General features: G+C 43.4%; 1 protein-coding gene across 4 annotated transcripts in view; it reads right to left on the bottom strand.

The window, feature by feature from the left end:
• The window catches only part of DIP2C (disco interacting protein 2 homolog C), a 486706-nt gene that overhangs the window by 124180 nt on the left and 342647 nt on the right, over positions 1 to 19879 (bottom strand). For all 4 annotated transcript variants that reach the window (XM_008249365.4, XM_008249367.4, XM_008249368.4 and 1 more), the window contains 5 exons: positions 17547 to 17638; positions 10417 to 10527; positions 1314 to 1437; positions 862 to 971; positions 598 to 700 (listed from right to left, as the gene is read on the bottom strand). In XM_008249365.4, coding sequence (XP_008247587.1) covers positions 598 to 700; positions 862 to 971; positions 1314 to 1437; positions 10417 to 10527; positions 17547 to 17638 — 540 coding nt within the window. The remainder of the gene's footprint in view (positions 1 to 597; positions 701 to 861; positions 972 to 1313; positions 1438 to 10416; positions 10528 to 17546; positions 17639 to 19879) is intronic.

Raw genomic sequence — 19879 nt, 5'->3', positions numbered from 1 at the left:
CAGGGGCATTTTTTTTTTTTTCTTTTTAAAAAAGCTTCCTAAGTCATACTCACGTGCAGCTGGGGATGACCAGCCTTGGCATTAACCACTGTGACCCAGAGCACGTGCCCTCAACCTGAATCCATACAGCGAAGCTCTAACCCCTGCAAGGTGACTGTATTCGGAGACAGGACCCTTAAGGCGGCAATTAATGTTCAGTGAGGGTTTGCATCCTTAGAACAAGGACGTGAGAACCCCCAGTCTCCCTGAGCACACACTGGGAAAAGGCTGTGTGGGATAAAGAAGGTGACCGCATGCAAGCCAGGAAGGGCAGCTCATCATGCATGACCCCAGCCTGCAGGAGCCCTCATCCAAGATACCCAGAGCTTCCAGAGCGCCACGGAGGTAAACGGCCCTTGTTTCAGCCTCCCAGGCCCTGGGCCTTTATTATGGCAGCTGGGGATAATGCACTAATTCACGACCATGAAACCGAGCTGGGCTGGAACGTAACAAGATTCTCCTAGTAGGAATAGCACAGCCTGGTCTCTCCATTAGGTGGCATCACGCAGAACCAAGGTCCCCCAGAGTCCCGGTTTCAGTGGAGGGGGCTGGTCTCACCTTCCGTGTAGCCACACGCCTGTGTGAGCGCCTGGCAGTGTGTCAGCAGTGCGATCCTCGTGACAGTCACACCTAGCACGCTTCCGTCCTTGCATGTCTTATACTGAGAGGAGACAGAAAACGCACATAAAAGTGGTTCTGAGGGGCAAAACCCTGGGCCACGTCCGGCCTTTCGAGCTAGCTAGTTAGGAAGGAACTCCCAGAAATGCACGTGAATCCCCCAGATACACACCCGGGTCTGGCAGGAGACCATGTCTGACTCACCTCAATATAAGCAGTGTCGTTATTTGCATCTTTAATGTGTGGGAACCAGTCTCGAGGAGGTTTAGAGAGATGTTTTGACTCTGTGACAAACCACAGTAGCTTTGGCCAACCTTGGAAATAAATGACAAATTCCCGTTAAGTAAGGATTACCCAGAAAACAGGTCTGTAGGAACTTTCTCTCTAGTGGCTCGCTTGCAAACCACACTTCAGCCTGGACCGAATTTCTGATGCTTCTGTATTCCATCAAGTCCAAAGCAATACCAACAAAGGAGCACTCAATTCACCCCACAGGCTGCGAGCCTGGGGTGCATCAGCGGAGACATTAACAAGTGAAAAGACCTGCTTCTTGGACCTGATGCACGGCCCCCCCAGAAGTGAAGAAAGAGCCAGTCTTCCAACAGAAAGGCCTCAGGAGAAGGAAGCCAGCTCTCAAGGCTCACTCTTTGTCGTACCTTTAAACTGTGGGATCTCTCCTGTTGGGCTTTTTGGTAGTCCTTTATGACAAGCATCGCTAGTCAAGGCTACAGTAACTCCACAGCTTCCAAGCAAGAAACCTATCTGCTGGCTTCCTGCATCCTGAGAGAGGGTGAAAAAGAAGAGAGAAGAGTTAAGAACTCAAGAGACTGCTCAGTCGCTGGCAGAGACACTGCCTAGCCTTAGGTATTGGGGACAAGAACTAACCTCCCCAAGCCCCTTCTCTCTTCTTGAACAACTAGCAATTCAGGGCTGCTTGCTAGCTGTGTTACCATTAGTTAGCCTGCTTGGCCTCAGTTTCCTGACCTGCAAAATGGGGGTAAAAAGGAACAGCCATCTCATAGGCGGGTAGCAAGGGGTAAGTTAGAAGAACGTGTGTATAGGGCTTACAAGCAGGTGGCTGGCACGCAGTAGGTCTCATTACAAGGAGGTTATTAAATTTCCCTCCAATTCAGCAAACTATAAGGCATACTTATTTTTCTGTGATGAACAGAAAATGTCCAGGAAAACACTTTGTACCTGATACACTAATACCAAGTGCACAGACTTAACGCGCTCAAAGACCAAAGAAGCAGGGGTTGATGAAGTCCCTACTACCTCTTCATTACTCTCAGTGTGTTCACTCAACGAAGTACCTGACACATAAGAAAATGGGCCACCCCTGGAGGACAGCAGCTCTGAAGACGCGAAGGACAGGAAGCGTCCAAGCTGCCACCATGGATTCTGGAATGTCGCCTCTGAGTAGATACTGCAGCTGGGGCTCTCCTGGGCTGAAGCGGCCACGGGAACTGGACAGCCAATGCGAGCTTTATCACCCAGTACACCCAGGGCCCCGCCACAAGATGACAGACGAGCTGCCAAGCTAGCTCATAGCACTTCCTTTCCTCCCACCAGTCACACCAGCAGGGCTGCTTTGCAATAGTTTGATTCAGAAAATAAAATGAAAGCCTTAAAGTAGCTAGAATTCCTAGAACTTAAAAATAAAAAATACTATGTTGTAGTGAATGAGTCATCTCTTTATTTCCCAGATGGCCCTGCAGGAACCCAGAGTGTGAACCCATGCACATCTCGGGAGCTGTGGGTAGACCAGAAGGCCCAGCTGGTCTGCCAGTCCATGGCTTGTTAAAGGAAAACCATAGGAAGTGCAGTGCTTGCCCTTGGCTAAATTAAGCAGTGTTAAAACTCCAAAAATTATAACAGTTTTTAGGCATTTAAGTCCAACGAACAAACCTACATACTCAGTGCAACGCTGCAAGGGGACAAGAGGTCTGAGGCTTGGGAGATGGGGACTGAACTCTTTCTGGGGACTTCCATGTGGCATTCTACTCTCCAACAATGCGTTTTCAAGTTGAGCCATCATCAGGTATTGCACTGTGAACCTGAACATGCTGTTAGCAAATGTAGCTACTCTGCAGAGGTGAGGGAGGCCGGCAGCTTAGCAGCAGGAGGCCAGCTCTTTGCTGAGCGGGGAAGCACTGGGTTGAGACAGGAGGCACACACCGCACCTGTCTACACAATGAGGAGCGGCTGGGGTCAGTTACTCACAGCGGTGTACAGGTCTCCACAGAGACACTGACAAGAGGGCCTAACACTGAACAGGGGGCTGCTGGCCAGCTGGAGCCTCAGCTCCCCCTGAACCCTGTCTTGATATCTGCACATGATTCAATCCAGAGAACAATAGGATAGAAGCCACGCAGGAAGAAGAGGGACTACGGAGACGAGGCTGCAGTTGGTGTGAGTGTGGCCCTCACACCTGCGCCTCCTCTTTTGTCCCTCCTGGGGGCTCAGTCGCCAGCTCTTCAGGGTGGGTCCTGTGTCTACTTTCATCAGTGCTCTTGGAGTAGCTCTTGCCTCCTCTGACGCTGAAAACCTGTGTCGGTATGGGCCCCACCAGGAGACATTATCTACACACGCACTCACACACCCTCGGGGACATGTGGACAGCACCCTGAGCACGCTTGCCTCGACGCGAAGAGCTATGCCCATGCTAGTGGCAACGGTCTCCCATAGTCCCCCGGGTCTCAGTCTCGTCCTTGGAAAGGCAATATCTGCCTCTGTATGGCTGTGCTAGAGGCTATGTCAGGGAAACAGTTGCTACATCTCAAGAGAACATGAATAAAATAAACTCTCCTGGGACACAAACTCTGACCTCAACATCATTTTCCATATGCTTTCCCATGAAGGGTCACTTCTATTTCCAGCATGCAGGTTCCTTCTCAGCAAAAAGTGGCTGGGGGCATGCTTGTGCCACCCCTGTCTCCTTTGAGGTATCGTACACCAAGGACCACCAATGATCAATTCAACTACTAAAGTCTCATTAGTGATTCATTCTTGGCGCTTCAGAAAGCTACTGCAAATCCCAGCAGAAACCTTTCTCTCACTGATGTTCTTTATCCAGCGTATACAAAAGAGTCTGTAACAAGTTTACCATGAAACATGACACGTGGACGTCCAAATTTTCCACACCAGAATCAATGTACACTTTAATTGCATTTTTTCTACAATTTTCTGATGTACCCTCATTCAGGTCTGATTATGCTACTTTGCGGAAAACTTCTTGTATAAAGTCTCTCTAGCAGTAACTTCTTGGGTTATCACATATCCAGAATGGATATGACACTCGATCACCATTCACCTAACTCCTCCCCCAGGTCTTTCAGTCAAAACTACCAGTCATTCACAAAAGGGTTCTCTCCTGAACAATCCTAACATAATCACCTCCCATGAGCTCAATTTGGATTTGTGGTGTTGCCAAATCAATAGGCTGTGAACTCTCACAATAGATGGTATAAGACAATAATGGAAAGATGTAATGGAGAAATGGATCATAAATGCACTACTTTGCAGAATCAATGCAAAATACACCGTGGACAGATGCGTTTAAAAGATGATTATGGTCATGTAACCAAGGAAAGTGACACAGGAACTTTTCCTTAGCAATGCCAAGATATAATGGTTAATTAACCTATTTTGCCATTTAAACATGTACTTATAATGGAAAACTTCAAAGAGAAAAGGAGAAAGAAATCCCACGTGCCCATGGACGAGTGTCAACAATTTTCAATGTTCAAGTCATTTGGCCTCATCGACCAGCTATCATCACTCACACATGTGCACACAAGCATGTGTACATGCATACACACGTGACACACGCACATGAGATATACGTGCATACATAAGCACACACGTGTACACCGACATTCACACATGAGTAGGCACAGAAACGTGCGCATTTCCACACTTACGTACATGGGAAGATGCATCCCTTATGGCAGTTTATGTACAGATACTTCCATTAGCTGAAAGGATATCCTCCCTGGAGCAGTCCCCTCATTTCCTTCTTAACACCTCCTCAAGTAACAAGTAACGAGGTCCTCAACTCCCCCTCCCCTTCTGGTTCCCATGGTCTCTAGCTCTCTACCAATTTTGTCTACCAAACTGGCTCTGGAGGAAGAATCATGTAACTATTCATGTAACATCATAAATATGCAACAAATTTCACTTTAGTAGGATACTTGAAAACAAATGAACAACCTGTTAGAGTCCTAGAGAAGCAATCCATGGTTTTTTTCCTGCAGACAGAACCGCTCAGGTACTGCTGACTTCCTGTGGCTGACCTGCTGTCTGAGTTTAGCAGAAAGCTCAGGCTTGGGGGTCTCTAACTCCACTGGATGACCAGCTCTATCTTGTTATCCTCAGAACACATACCCTCCAACCCCCTACCCTGACAGCCTGGCTGGTTCTCTGTACCTACCTCACTTTCCATCCTGACTCCCTTGTGCCACAGTCTTGGGACCTGCGAGGAAAACTCTGGCCCAGCCTACCTTTCAGGGTGACAAATGCACTCTTCTGATAGGTGTGGGTGTTAAGGACAGGTTTAGTCACCTTAAGAAATGGTGACAGGTGTTTTCTGGATCCACAGGGACCACCTAAGTCCTGTTCAACACATGCATGATTAGCTCTCTCTCTCTCATCCCCCTGCCCAACCCAATAATCCAAGCAACACCAATTTCTCCTACTATAAATCCTTTAAGTGATTGAGCAGGCATTTAGCCTAGTGGTAGAGATTCCTGTAACCCACACTATCGCGCCTGGGTTTGAATCCCAGCTCTGGCTCCTAACTCCAGGGATGCAGCAGGTGGTGGCTGGAGCGATTCAATTCCTGTTAAGTACACCGTGTTTCTGGCTTCCTGGTTTTGGCCTGATGCAGATGCAGACAAGTAAGGGTTCACAGTATCAGCAGATGGGAGTTCTCTCTGTTTCTCTGCCTTTCACACACATACTTTTAAAAGATAAAAAATTCCTTATATTAAAAAAAACTTGTTCCTCTCTCCTCAAGAATTTGAGAATAAATAAATGTACGTGGGAACTAAATCACATCGTTAGGTTCATTAAGCAACATTTAGGATTCAGAAACTTCGGTTCTCATTAGGGCCTTTAACTGAACACAATTCTAGAGGCTGTGGAAGGTGGAGACAGCAGAAACATCAGGGGTGATCTTACGTCCTCACCCACACTTACATGCTCACCTTATCCCACTCTGAATTCCGTCTGTCGACAGACCCTTCCAGCAAAAAATAAGTTATCTAAGATCAGTAAACTACTGTATTCTAAAGTCTCATTTCTCAAGGGAAGACATAAAAAATGGCCAACAAGTATTAAGGAAAAACACAACTACTCAGCATCATTAATTATTATGGAAATGCAAATTAAAACCACAATGACATACCACGTCACACATTTTCGAATGGTTTTTATCAGAAAGATGGAAGTGTTGACAAGGACGTGGAAAAAGGGACTCCTCGTATACTGTTGGTGGTATTGTAAAAATTAGTGTAGCCATTGTGGAAAACGGTGGAGAAGCTCCCCACAAAACCAGAATCACCACCTGACCCGGCAATCCAAGTGCTGGGTATATATGCCAAGAAATTAGAGTTGGCATGGGAAAGAAATAGCCATACTCCCACGTTCGAGGCAGCAGTATTTGTAACAGCAAAGATACAGAGTCAACTGCAGTGTCCATCAATGGGATGGATACAGAAAACACAATGCATATACACAATGAAGTACTGTTCGGCCTTAAAAAGGAAATCCTGTCATTTGTCACAGGATGGATGGACCTGGACGACCTCACACTAAGCAACCTAAGTCAGGCACAGAGTGACAAAGATCGTGTGCTCTTACTTCGTGGAATCTAAGAAAGCTGATGTCTTAGGTTTGGAAGTAAAGTGGTTGCTACTGAGGCTGAGGGAGTGGGTGGGGTTGGAAGGAGTGCAGGGTTGTTGGTTGAAGGGTATGAATTTCAGATAAACAGGAGGACCACTGCTGAGGTCTACTGCACTGCAGGGTGACTGCATTCAATAAACATGGATTATGTGAGGGTGCATCAAAAAGTCCGTGGACAATGGAACCAGAAGTTTATTTTGGTGCACAAACTTTTGAAACCCATGCATTTCCCAAAAAATGTACTGAAGACTCCTTTATGCATGGATTTCAAGATGTTTTTATGACAAAATAGCTTTTAACACCATTTTTCCACAAACTCAAATACATTTCAAAATAACTAAGGGTACATTTCAAATGTCTCACCAAAAAAAAAAAAAATGACAGTTAACCCAGATGATGGATATGCTAATCAGCTGGGTTCCATCATTCTAGATGGTACACACATATGAAAGATTCACACTCTCTGCTTAATTATATATAATTATGATTTGTCAATTAAAAAAAAAAACCACTGTTTAACAAAAGCCACAGTGTTTTTAGACCTGAGAGATTCTGTCTCTTGGGGAGGATCTCTCTGCTTTGCTGAAATTATTTGGCACTTCCCTATAATTCTGATATGTGATTGCTTTAGCACAGATTTTTTATTTTTATTTATTTGACAGATAGAGTTAGATAGCGAGCGAGAGAGAGAGAGAGAGAAAGGTCTTCCTCCCGTTGGTTCACCCCCAAATGGCTACTCTGGCCGGAGCTACGCCAATCCCAAGCCAGGAGCCAGGTGCTTCCTCCTCTTCCAGTCCAGCTCTCTGCTGTGGCCCGGGAGGGCAGTGGAGGATGGCCCAGATGCTTGGGCTCCTGCACCCGCATGGGAGACCAGGAGGAAGCACCTGGCTCCTGGCTTCGGATTGGGGTAGCTCCGGCCATAGCAGCCATTTGGGGGGTGAACCAACGGGAGGAAGACCTTTCTCTCTGTCTCTCTCTCTCACTGTCTAACTCTGTCTGTCAAATAAATTAAAAACAAAACAAAAAAACACCACGGCCAGCGAGTAAGGCCCAACCACTTGAATCCTGGGGAGGGGACGGCTGGAGTGTAAGGTCCAGGACAGCTGGCTTCCCAGCTTGTGAGAAATCTCAGCCCCAGGTGACGATGCCATTCTGTACTCCTTCGACTGTGCTGCCCACCCGCCAACCACAGTGCCCTCGGAGATGTCACATATCCCAGGCCAACCTTGCCCCAGGCATCAGGCACACAGGATCCCCTCAGCCAAGGGGGACCGCTGGGACCTTGCGGGACAGAATATGGCTTTCCCCTTCCTTCCATTACTGCTGCTGTAGTTTCTTTCTGCACACCCTTACAAAGGTTCCTCGCACACTTAAACAGCTTCTGTTCTCTAGGAGAGAGGATGCCACAGGCTCCTCATGATTTGAAAGTACCTGCAGTGGCCAGCGCCACACCTCAATAGGCTAATCCTCCGTCTGCAGCGCCGGCACCCCGGGTTCTAGTCCCGGTTGGGGCACCGGATTCTGTCCCGGTTGCCCCTCTTCCAGGCCAGCTCGCTGTTGTGGCCAGGGAGTGCAGTGGAGGATGGCCCAAGTGCTTGGGCCCTGCACCCCATGGGAGACCAGGAAAAGTACCTGGCTCCTGCCTTCAATGGCAGCCGCGGCGGCCATTGGAGGGTGAACCAACGGCAAAGGAAGACCTTTCTCTCTGTCTCTCTCTCTCACTGTCCACTCTGCCTGTTACAAAAAAACAAAAACAAAACAAAACAAAAAAAAAAAAAACAAAAAAACAAACAAACAAACAAAAAAAACAAAACAAAAAAGAAAGAAAGAAAGAAAGTACCTGTAGAACGTGCTGCAGTGAAATGCCTCCTGGCCCTCAGATGACCACCTGGGGCTGTTTTCCTGCTCTGTTTCCACCCGCCAGAATGTGGCAGACCATGCTTTGGGAAAACCACCTCCCTGGCCGCTTCATTCAAATGCTTTCCCTATGCAAATGTGCTCCAGTTTGGGGCCCAGCAGGCTAAATGTTTAAAATGGAAAAATCTAAGGTGAACGTGTAGTGAGGAGAAGAGTCACCGCTAACGACGACAGTGATGTTTTGGCATGGGTTTGGCTGAGATCCAGTCTCCACAGGCCCATTAGTGCACCAGTTTCTCCATCGCCAGTAAACCACTGCCTAGGAAACAGAGGTTTTTGAGCCTGGAACTCACAGTCTTGGAGTAGGGTCTGTTTTGTTTTGTTTTGTTTAAATTCCCATGGAGTCTCTACCCACTTACCCAGGGAAACATCAACTAAAGAGGAGGCATGTAACTATATTATGCATATCTAACACACACAGTTTTTATTACATATGCATACATGCATATAGGTATATATGTTTATATATATATATATGTATAATTAAATGTCAAGGCCAGCGTTGACTCTTTTGCTGGAAGATCACCTTAGGAGGGCGTGGCTGAGATCCTTAGTAAATCCCCAAATGGCTCTATTTTTCTGTACCCCACACAGAGCTCAGGGGGACAAGGAAGCACTTTCCTGGCCTCTAATGCACACCTGGAGGGCTGGCTGCTACTCCTGCATCCACCATGGCTCTCCGTCAGGCAGAGAAGCAGCACGGCTCCCACCCCTGCCTGAGTGAGCTCTGAGGTCAGGGGCTATCCAGGAATCTCTCCCCTTCAGAGGTCACCCACGGCCCTGCCTGGAACCTGCACAAGGAAGGAAGCCCAGGATGGGACCCCTTGGTTTCACACATGGGAAATTCAACTAGGAATCCTCTCTCCTCTCCATTTTCAGAAGGAGCCCATGTTCCCTGTATCCCATTGGAGGATGAGAGCTGAAATGCCATCATACAACTTGCACAAGCCCAGGAAACAGAGTTGTCCACGCTGCGGTCTGAGAGGCAGCGGCAGGTTTCTCTTAAACACAGAGCCAATACATGTTAGTGTCAGAGTAGCCCTGAGGACCAACTGGAGACTGGACAGCCTGAGTGACACGCAGTCGCTGCGTCCTGGAGCTCCAGGAGGTATCCCGCCCAGGTTCCTCACTGAAGGTGTACCAAAGGAAGCCTGGATAACTTCAGGGTGGGTCCAAGGCAGGCCATCGGCGTGGCTCTCTGTCATCCCTCCTCTTGGCTGGTGGCAACACCGCCTTTCTAGTCTCAGACCATCTTTCCCCAGTAATCAGCAATAGTAACTCCATTAGAGACTTCTCCCTTTATATTTCTTTCTTAAAGTTACTATAACCCCTTATTATAGATGAACAAATTATATATATGTGTGTGTATACACATACACACAAAGACATTTACGTTAATGTATGGTGTATGTACAATATTAATTTCTTTACACTGGACTAAACCATAATTATAATAGCATTATTTATCTTAAGTACAGAAAAAGATCTGACAAGTCACAGACAAACCTGGGATTTTATAATGTCCAGACATTTGAACAAAAGCTAAGCTACAGTGCAAAATATATACATATATATATATATTTAAAATTATCAGTTACCCAGATTTCTAGCATATTTGATGACAAGAGACGAGACACTCCTTCATTGAGTGAGATTATCTGGCAATGTTCTGGGGCAGGATGAACTCAAGCGCCACCTCTGGGAAGGTGTGCATCCTACGGTTAAGCCATGCTGTGTGTGTTAATAACGTTTCCCTTTGCAGAGCTAACTGAGAAAAACCAGTGCGGAGTTTCAGCACCTCTTGATCCATATCCAGCTGAGATGAAAAGCCATTTTAATAACTGCCATCTGCACATTCTTCGCTAATAATAGCACGTTCAGCTGCGACTGAGCCTGCTGGTTTTCCTCTAACGGGCTTTAAGGAGTCACAAGTCTTACCTTTCTCGTGAGTGGGACTTCGATGGGCACGGGAACCACTTCAGCCAGCAGGCAGCCGTAGAAGGCCACCATGAACGCAGCTGGGTCGTTGTTAGGGAACACCAGCGCCACCTGGACGGACGGGGCGGACAGAGAGGAAGGGAAACATTCAGTAGGAGCTTGTAGGGGCTACCTTTTAAATATCATGAACGGATCAACCTTCCACTGACAGCAGGAGTAAAATTCTAAATAAGAACGAATAAAAACTAGGTTCCAAGCGTAAAGATGTATTTTAGCGAGATGTGTGCTTTAATAAATAATCACTTTTAAATTCACATTAAAGGCAAACATTAACAACAGTCACTTGTGGTAGTGTCACCAGAACGCAAACACCCTGATTTTGTACACACTATCTTCTAAATCCGCATACTCAGTTTTGATGTAAAGGCAACTATGGTGTATTTTGTTTCTCACCAGGTTCATTATGCTTTCTGAATACACCTCGCTCTGTTTCTCCATACATACATACAACTGTAGTTACATGGTTGTATAATCAATTCTTCACTAAATGGTTGCACAATTAATTCTTCATTAGCTGCGGGAACAGTCTAGAAGCCAGACTCCACAGACCTCACTATAGATCCCGTATCAGTTTTTTGCTTTGAGATCGTATGCATAATTTTAGCCTAAGCTTTGGTTTTCTTATCTGAAAAGGAGACTCTAAAGATATCATGGAAAAGTAGAATTAAGAGATAAGTCTGTTTTGATGTTAAAAAAATGTCTGGAATACTGCACAGTTTTCCTCATAATAAGCACTTTGCACAAACTTTGTGAGGACCTTTCATGATTTCGTGCTTGGGTGAAGGTCGAATGCAAGAATGGACTTACAGAGCTTAACGTGGTGTGTGACACACTGCACGTGTCCGTGAGTCTTAACCAGCAGTGACGTACAGATCATTAGTACCGATGGCGGGAGAATTGGTAGCTGCACGTGCACCTGTGTTGGCCGCCTGCTGTTAACAGACTGTCGATGAGGATCTGCCTGTACATGGTTCCCACCTGTCTATCTACCCTCTGGCTCGCCCAGCCACTCTCAGGAACTGAATTTGTGGGTAATAATCACGGAGTTCTAAAAGTGCAGTTAATGTACAATACCATCATTTGACACATATCAAATAATTGGTGTTCTGATTTCTAAATGTATTTTCTGGTAGTCCTCAACACTATGGTGCATGCTAATAAGAAGCAATTTTCCATGTGATCTTGTTGTAATTACTATTCCTTGAAGAACTATTTTTCATTTCCTTCACTATTTATCTGTTAGCATTTTGCGAAGTTCCCTAAAATCTGAATTCTTAATATATATAATAATATTAACTCATTTTTTATGCAAAGACTTTTTAAAAAAATTCATTTACGTTATGCAAGTTTCATGTATTTCATACATACAGATTTAGGAACATACTGATATTTCCCACCCTACCCTCCCTTCCGCCCATCCAACCCTTCTTCCTCCTCCCTCTCCCATTCTCACTCTTAATTTTTACAAAGATCCATTTTCAGTTTACTTAATGAAAGACTTCTTGATTGGTATTTTCTATTTTAATGTGTTTTTACTGATGCAGAGAGGTGACATTTTATGTGAATGTGTCAATTTTCCTTTACGTTATCACCTCTCAGCTAACAAATATTTTATCCAACTTACTCTGGTCAGTGAAACTGGTGAAGTTTTAAATTAATCTAGACTTTTTCTTTTAGTACAATGATGCCTTGCTAAGCAATGAGAGTGCATCCTGAGAAATGTGATCATTAGGTGATTCTATCACTGTGCAAACGTCACAGACTAAGACACCTCCGATGCCACTAGATGATACAGTCTTACAGGAGCATCTCTCACATGGTCCAGTGAACCGGAACATCATCTCATAATGACTGACTGTGTCTGCAGCCTGGTTCCAGCTAATCTAACAGGCCTAAGCAATCCTTCCTATTCTCAGGTCTTCGAAAGCTTCTTTTATGACACAGTTTTAAGAGACAATTGATTTCTGGATTCCCACTATGTTCTACAGGACTCTGCATCTACTTTCTCCTGAGTTCCTCTCGTATCGTTCTGCAACACTAGCGCTTTGCTTCCTTATGGACTGTTAAGCTTAGCTACGCTTTCACAAGCACAAGAATCCTATGATTTTGCATGCATACATCATGTTTCCAGTGCCTCACTCTGGAATCTTGTTTAAAACATACTAAATTATGGGCCATAGTTGTGGTGTAATGGGTTAAGCCACTGCCAGTGATCCCAAAGGTGCCAGTTTGGTTTCTGGTTGCCCTACTTCTAATCCAGCTCCCTGCTAATGGCCTGGGAGAAGCAACGGAAGACAGCCCAAATGCTTGGGTTCCTGCTACCCACATGAGAGACCCAGAAGAATTTCTTGGATTCAGCAGGGCCCAATCCTGGCCATTGTGGCCATCTGGGGAGTGAACCAGTGGATGGGAGATCTTTCTTTCTCTCTCTCTTTATCTCCCTCTGTGTCACTCAGACTTTCAAATAAACAAAGTAAATATTAAAAAATACAGCACCCTAAATTATTAGCTTCATCATGCATAGGTAAGAGAATGTAGTTGTCTCAATATCAAAGTCATCTATTTGGCACAAAAGGTTTCCAATGGTAGTTGAGAAGGGAACAGGTCATACCCTAAATTTGGTCATGCCAGCAATTTAGCAACATAGGCCAGCTGGTGGAAACACAATTAACTTTTAGATATGAAGATTTCTTTTCAATATGGCATTCTTGCAATTTACCAAACTCAGCTAAATAAGAAAAGGAATAAGATGGTTTATTTGTATGTGTATGAATATAAAACCACAGCCCGTTATAGTTAACAACCGTCTGAAGTTTGCATTAGCCTTAGTTTGGCAGGCTAAGCGCTGACAGCCTGCTTTTCAGATCTCTATCTGGTGAAGAAACAATATTCAGTTAGGAGTCTGCAAGGCTTCCAGGTCACCGCGGATGCACAACTTCTTTTGCTGAAGTAGATCAAAAAGTTTGAGGAAACTGATCAGACTGCATTTTAAAATGTGGAAGGCACTGAAGTTCAGTCAAAAACCAATGGTTGCACTCATTCATAAGGTTCTAAAACTGAATTATCTGTCCTAGAATATTAACTTAGGAGGCAGAAGTCTTCACCATGGGCAAACAACTAGGATAAAGAAGATAAGTGACATTCCCAGAGCCAGGCTGTGGATCGATCCTTTCTGAAGAGTGAGTCAGTTCTGGCTCCCATCCCGGTTCTTAGTACGTTTGCTCAACTGCAAATCTACTTCATCCAGGACTGAAAACTCCCTCCAGCTTGTCACTATTTCAAGTTCATGCTGATAATGCCATATTATAAAATCTTGTGCAGTTGTAGTTGTACAGAAATATGGTGAAGTGTTACAAAGTAAAATGAATAAAAGCAGAATTTAACGCTATGCATGCATGCTCTCAACAATAAAAAATTAATGATTAGAAAAGGATCAAACGTCCAAACTTTTTTTTAGAATAAAAACATACTTTTTGGTATCTTCTTTTGAGGAGAAGTTGGTACTTACATCATTTTCACTAAGTTTTCTTTTAATACTTGAATCAGTCATAAAACCTGTGTTACTGTTATCTCCTGGGTGATTCCAGTGCAATGCTATTCAAATATGAAAATGCTTACTTTGCTACAAACCTAGTTTACTTCCATTGACTTCTCTATGTATTCTTTGGACATTTCACTGTACCTAATTATTCCCAGACTGAATAATAAGACTCCTGAACTGTATGAGGGCCTTGCATGTTAAACTGATCCTCAACTTCTTCCTTGTATACCCAGCTGTACTGTCCAGGAGAATGGTCTGTTCTTCCTCTTGTACACCACAGATGAGAGGTCTCCCCTTAGCTCCTTTTCACACTATTTCCTGGTACCTGAGAAAAACAGGCTTACTTTTTCCTCCCTGAAACACTTCTCAGTTTTCATATGTTCCCCTACACCAAAGGAAAAAGAACTCTTTCCTTTCTAAGGAATTAAATTGTATCTTTACTGTCCCTTTTGGAGGTCTTTATAACTCATATAAAAGCTAATTATCAAGTAATTTTTTTTAATATTGCAAACTTCTTAAAAGCAGGCTGCATGTGTGATGAAACGTTGTATCCTTCATGGCTCCTACTACAATATCCTGAAAACAGTTTAGCTCAGGAATTATAAACACTGTTTCTAAAGCCCAAGAAGATACTTCATTCAAACTGTACTGGCACAGTTACCCACAGGAAAAGAGTCCATAATTTTTATGCTAGGATGCAATCATTATTCTGGGGAAAATTATATTTTGTTGAAAAATTATTCTCAAAGCAGACAAAGAAATCTGTTTATTCCAAGAGAAGGTTATTATCAACTGATCACTATAATTATGCATGCTTATATTCACACACATGTGCCAGATGCTAGCCACATGGGCAGTCTTTAAGGAAAAATTTAGAAAAGTAGTCACCACCCCCCTGCAAGCTAAACAAACCCCTAGTGTGTGTGTGTATGTGTGTGTGTGTAAACTCTTGACATGTATTGTCACTGCATTCCTGTGCCCCCACATTCCTACTGACAGCTTAGCTGAACCCAGAAGGATTATTTTGTAGTTATTACTGCACAGAATCTGGAGGCCACATAAGGAAAGAATTTAAAGAAAAACTGTTAAGACTATGAACCAAATGATGGATAAGAGAGAGATTTTATTACAATTGACTTTTCTTTATTGTCATAAAATGCATATTAACTCTGTAATTCATTTTAAGTTTATAGTTCAGGCCGGCGCTGCGGCTCAATAGGCTAATCCTCCACCTAGCGGCGCTGGCACACTGGGTTCTAGTCCCGGTCGGGGCGCTGGATTCTGTCCCAGTTGCCCCTCTTCCAGGCCAGCTCTCCGCTGTGGCCCGGGAAGGCAGTGGAGGATGGCCCAAGTGCTTGGGCCCTGCACTCCATGGGAGACCAGGAGAAGCACCTGGCTCCTGCCTTTGGATCAGCCTGGTGGGCTGGCCACAGCGCACTGGCCGCAGCGGCCATTGGAGGGTGAACCAACAGCAAAAGGAAGATCTTTCTCTCTGTCTCTCTCTCTCACTATCCACTCTGCCTGTCAAAAAAAAAAAAAAAGTTTATAGTTCAGTAGCATTAAGTATAATCACACTATGTGCAACTATCACCATCAGCTATCTCTACAACTTTCATTGTCACAAACTGAAAATGTGTCCCCATTAAACAGTAACTCCCAACTCTGCCTGCCCCCAGCCCCCGGCGGTCACCACTGTTATTTCTGTCTCTGTGAATTTCACTACTTTAGGTACCTCATGTAAGTGGAATTCTACAATATGTACTGCTATGTGTCTAGTTCATTTTACTCAGCGTGGTATCTCCAAGCTTCACCCATGTGGTATGTATCAGGATTTCCTTGCTTTTAAAGACTAAATAACATTCCATTGAATATATATACATACACACACCACATTTTTACCATCTATCAATAGTCATTTGGGCTGCTTCCACCTTTCAGCTTTTGTGAATCCTGCTGCTATGAACTTGTGTCCATAAATACCATTTGAGACTCTGCTTTTATTTATTTTTGATATATATCCAAAAGTCAGGTTGCTGAATCAAACATTCATTCTGACTTTTTTTTTTGAGAAGCCACTTGACTGTTTTCTACTGTAGTTGAATCCATTTTTATATTCCCACCAGCAAAGCACAAAGGTTCTAATTTCTCCACAGCCTTGACAACACTTGCTGATTTCCGTGTTTTGATATAGTCGTCCTTCCTGGTGTGGGGAGGCATTTCACTGTGGTTCTGACTTGCGTTTGCTGTGATTAGTGATAATGAGAATCTTGTCAAGTGCTTCTGGGCCATTTCTCAATCTTTGGAGAAATATCAATTCAAATTTTTGGTCATTTTTGAACAGGTTTTTTTTTTTGGTTTTGGGGTCTTTTGTTGTTGAATTATAATTGCAGGAATTCCTTACATATTATGGATATTAATAATCTGTTACCAAATATATGATTTGCAAGCATTTTATCTCAGTCTATAGATTGCCTTTCACTGTTGACAGTGCCATTTGATGTAAAGAATTTTAAAATTTTGATTGAGTCCTATTTATTTTTTCCTTTGTTTCCTGTGATTTTTAGTGTTATTTTGAAGAAATCACTCCTCAATCCAATTTCATGAAGCTTTTTCTTTATGTTTTCTTCTAAGAGTTTTACAATTTTAGATCTTTTTTATTAAAGATTTATTTATTTATTTGAAAGGTAGAGTTACAGACAGTGAGAGGGAGAGACAGAGAGAAAAGTCTTCCTTCCCTTGGTTCACTTCCCAAATGGCCCCAACAGCCAGAGCTGCGCTGATCTGAAGGCAGGAGCCAGGAGTTTCTTCTGGGTCTCCCACATGGGTGCAGGAGCCCAGGCACTTGGGCCATCTTCCTCTGCTTTCCCAGGCTTTAGCAGAGAGCTGGATTAGAAGAGGAGCAGCCAGGAATAGAACTGGCACCAATATGGGATACTGGCACCACAAGCAAAGGATTAACCTACTGTGCTAGGCACCAGCCCCCAATTTTAGATCTTATGTTGAGATATAGTGTTCAATTTGAGTTAACAATTTTATGTATATTAGGTGACAGTATCAGTACTTTGCTGCCAAGACAGTTTGTTTCACTAACATACAAAAACATCCCAAATACAAGTATTATTGTCCTATCTGCCTGGGTAGAGGACACAGGTGTGCTTCCACCGAGGAGATAATATCTGATGGTGGTTGGGAATCTGGGCATTGAATGGATACGAATGCTGGTTATGCCCCTTACCAGTTACATGCCTTCATTTGATATGGTACTTACCTTCCATAGGCCTGAGTCTCTGTGTGCATTCAATGAAAGAAATACTACAGTGTGGCTCACTGAGTTGTTACAAAGATTAAATGATGGCGCTGCATATAATTGCTCCTTGGTCACAGCAACTATGAGGAAAGTCTTATACAGTGAGGGCCAGAGCAGGAGAGGAAGAGAAACTGAACTCTGGAAGTTTAAAACAGCAGGTATCTTGTCCACATATGGCTACTCCGAGTATTTTGCAGATCCAATAATTTAAACTGCACTTACCCTATCTCCAGGCCGTACCATAGGTTCTTGCTTTGTACCTAATTTATGCAGAATGTTGTAAGCAACCTTCATACTTCTTGTCCACAGTTTACCTATCAACACAAATTATAAACACACAAGTAACTGGTCTATTACACACATGCATTTTCAGTAATGTACGTATGTGCACATTAAAGTATACAAGAGTATTACTTTTCCAAATGAAAGCCTGCAATATGTGTCCATTTGACTTCTAGCATATGTGATCTGCAAATAACTAATTAAGGACCATCAAGAAAAAAGGGAACAGATGGGCAAGAACAGAACCTGGAAATAAAGCGAAAGCAGAGAAAGCAGACGTCCTTCAAAGGAGAGAAAAAATGAAGGGAAAAACATGCCCAAACTTAGCCTATCTCTTGCTTTATGATGGAGGGAGCTGGCAGTTGTCACAGGTTATTATCAGCACAGCTACCATCAGTCACTAAAACAGGGAAGGGACATGAGCCGTCCTCTCTCAGTAGATGAAGTTCATTTCTTTACAACTCCTCATTCTCAATACTGCAGTCTTCATGTCAGGCTGCTTCATGACCATTTGATATTTTCTTTGGAGTTTTTTTTTTTTTTTTTCCTATGGAGCTTTCTTTCGTCCCCTATGAATTGTCATTATGTCATCAGAAATAACTTAGAGAGTGTTGTTTCCCTAAAGAAAACCTTTTTTTTTTTTTACCTTCAGATCTCTCTAATGTGAGGAATATTAGGAAACTATTAGAGCTGAACAACTACCAAAAATTTTGTTTTAACTGAGAAAAAAAAATCGATGTGCTGTAAAATGAACAAACTAATTAAATTCAGTTAGCACTTTGCCAATTTGTAAAGTTTCAACTTCATTTTCATCTGAGAATCTTAACAAATTCTTAAAATGGTGGTTTATAATAGAGAATCTGGAAAGTGCAAAGCTGACGTTTGGCAAAACTCTCGAAACATACCTAACGTGTATTGATCATACAGAAAAAAATAAACTGCTGATGCAAATTAGACACACAGGAGTTCCTTGACTGACTCATAAAGGAGACGTGAAAGTGGTCCAAGCACTACTTTGTTCCATATTAGCTCTGGTTTCCTTTGAATCTGAATGGGGACAAGGCAACTGTGCCGAGGGGGTAGCTGGGGAGGAGGGAGGCAGGGCATCCACAAAGGGCAGCACACAAGGAGCCCATGGAGCCCGGCCCTGGAACTGCCAAGTGAGATTCAGTTACGCACCAGCAACAATGTAAAAAAGTTATACAAACACTGCCCAGTGTTTTCCTAGCTCAAACATCTAAATTCCTGGAAACATCCGGAATAAAAACAAAGTCGTAAATTTAGAAAAAGAGAGTAAGAGAAAAGGATGCACCTAGTACGAGAAGTACCTTGCAATGAGGCAACGTGAATTTACAGGTATCTCCCTAAAACCAGGGCAGCGACAGAAACTGTCATTGAAAACTTCTGCCAGTTAAGATATGATAAAAGGAAATTAATGGAAATGCACAATTTTTATGAATTTATGAAATTCCATGCATACTCTTGAGTCCGCTTTCCATTTCCAACACAATCATACGATCGTTCCTAGATTTATTCACAGTGGTTTTTTTTTTTTTTTTTTTGTCATGTGTATTTTCTATTAAAGATCCTAAATTTCTCAGCTGGGAATTCTGCTACTCCAGGGCTTGGCAGGAAGTTAAATTTTGGGTTGAAAGGAAACTACGAGACTTTAAATAGTATAATCCTTTGAGCAGACTTCAGTACTCAGTATTAACACAAGTCTCATTCAATAGGCTTCGTCCTAAATTTTCTCAGGAATATTCAATCATTGGTTCATCTATTTTGTTGTTTCCACACAGGTAATACTTTTCCACATGGCTCATTGTGTCGCTCAACACTTTCATTTTATATTCTTTAAATTACAATCTTGCATTGGGAAATGCATTGCTTCTTTATGTTTCTTTAATGAGTAGAAACCAGGACTGATCCCCATAGGACTAAGGAGATGAAAATACAATAAAATATGGATGATTTGAAAGCAGCAGTTGAAATGCCTCAGTGGTGGGCATGCAGCTTTGATGAATCTCATTTTTCCTTTGCAGTATTCAGTCTGTGTCTAACACCTTAAATTCACCTTAACCTTGGAAGGAAAGGGAAAAAACAGCACCACTCCAACATTCCATCAGTAGAGAGGTGCTGTTCTTCCAACTGAGATTTTAGGCTGCCTGTGTTTTAGTCATCTTTGATTTCCTAGCCTTTAGTACTGTGCCAACGCATGGTACATGCTTATGTATCCTAATGGATGCTGGCTGGTTTCTGTGAAGAGGCAATGA

Source organism: Oryctolagus cuniculus, chromosome 13 (genome assembly GCF_964237555.1).
Source record: "Oryctolagus cuniculus chromosome 13, mOryCun1.1, whole genome shotgun sequence".
Classification (NCBI taxonomy): Eukaryota; Metazoa; Chordata; class Mammalia; order Lagomorpha; family Leporidae; genus Oryctolagus; species Oryctolagus cuniculus.
This window is presented reverse-complemented; position numbering and strand designations above follow the sequence as displayed.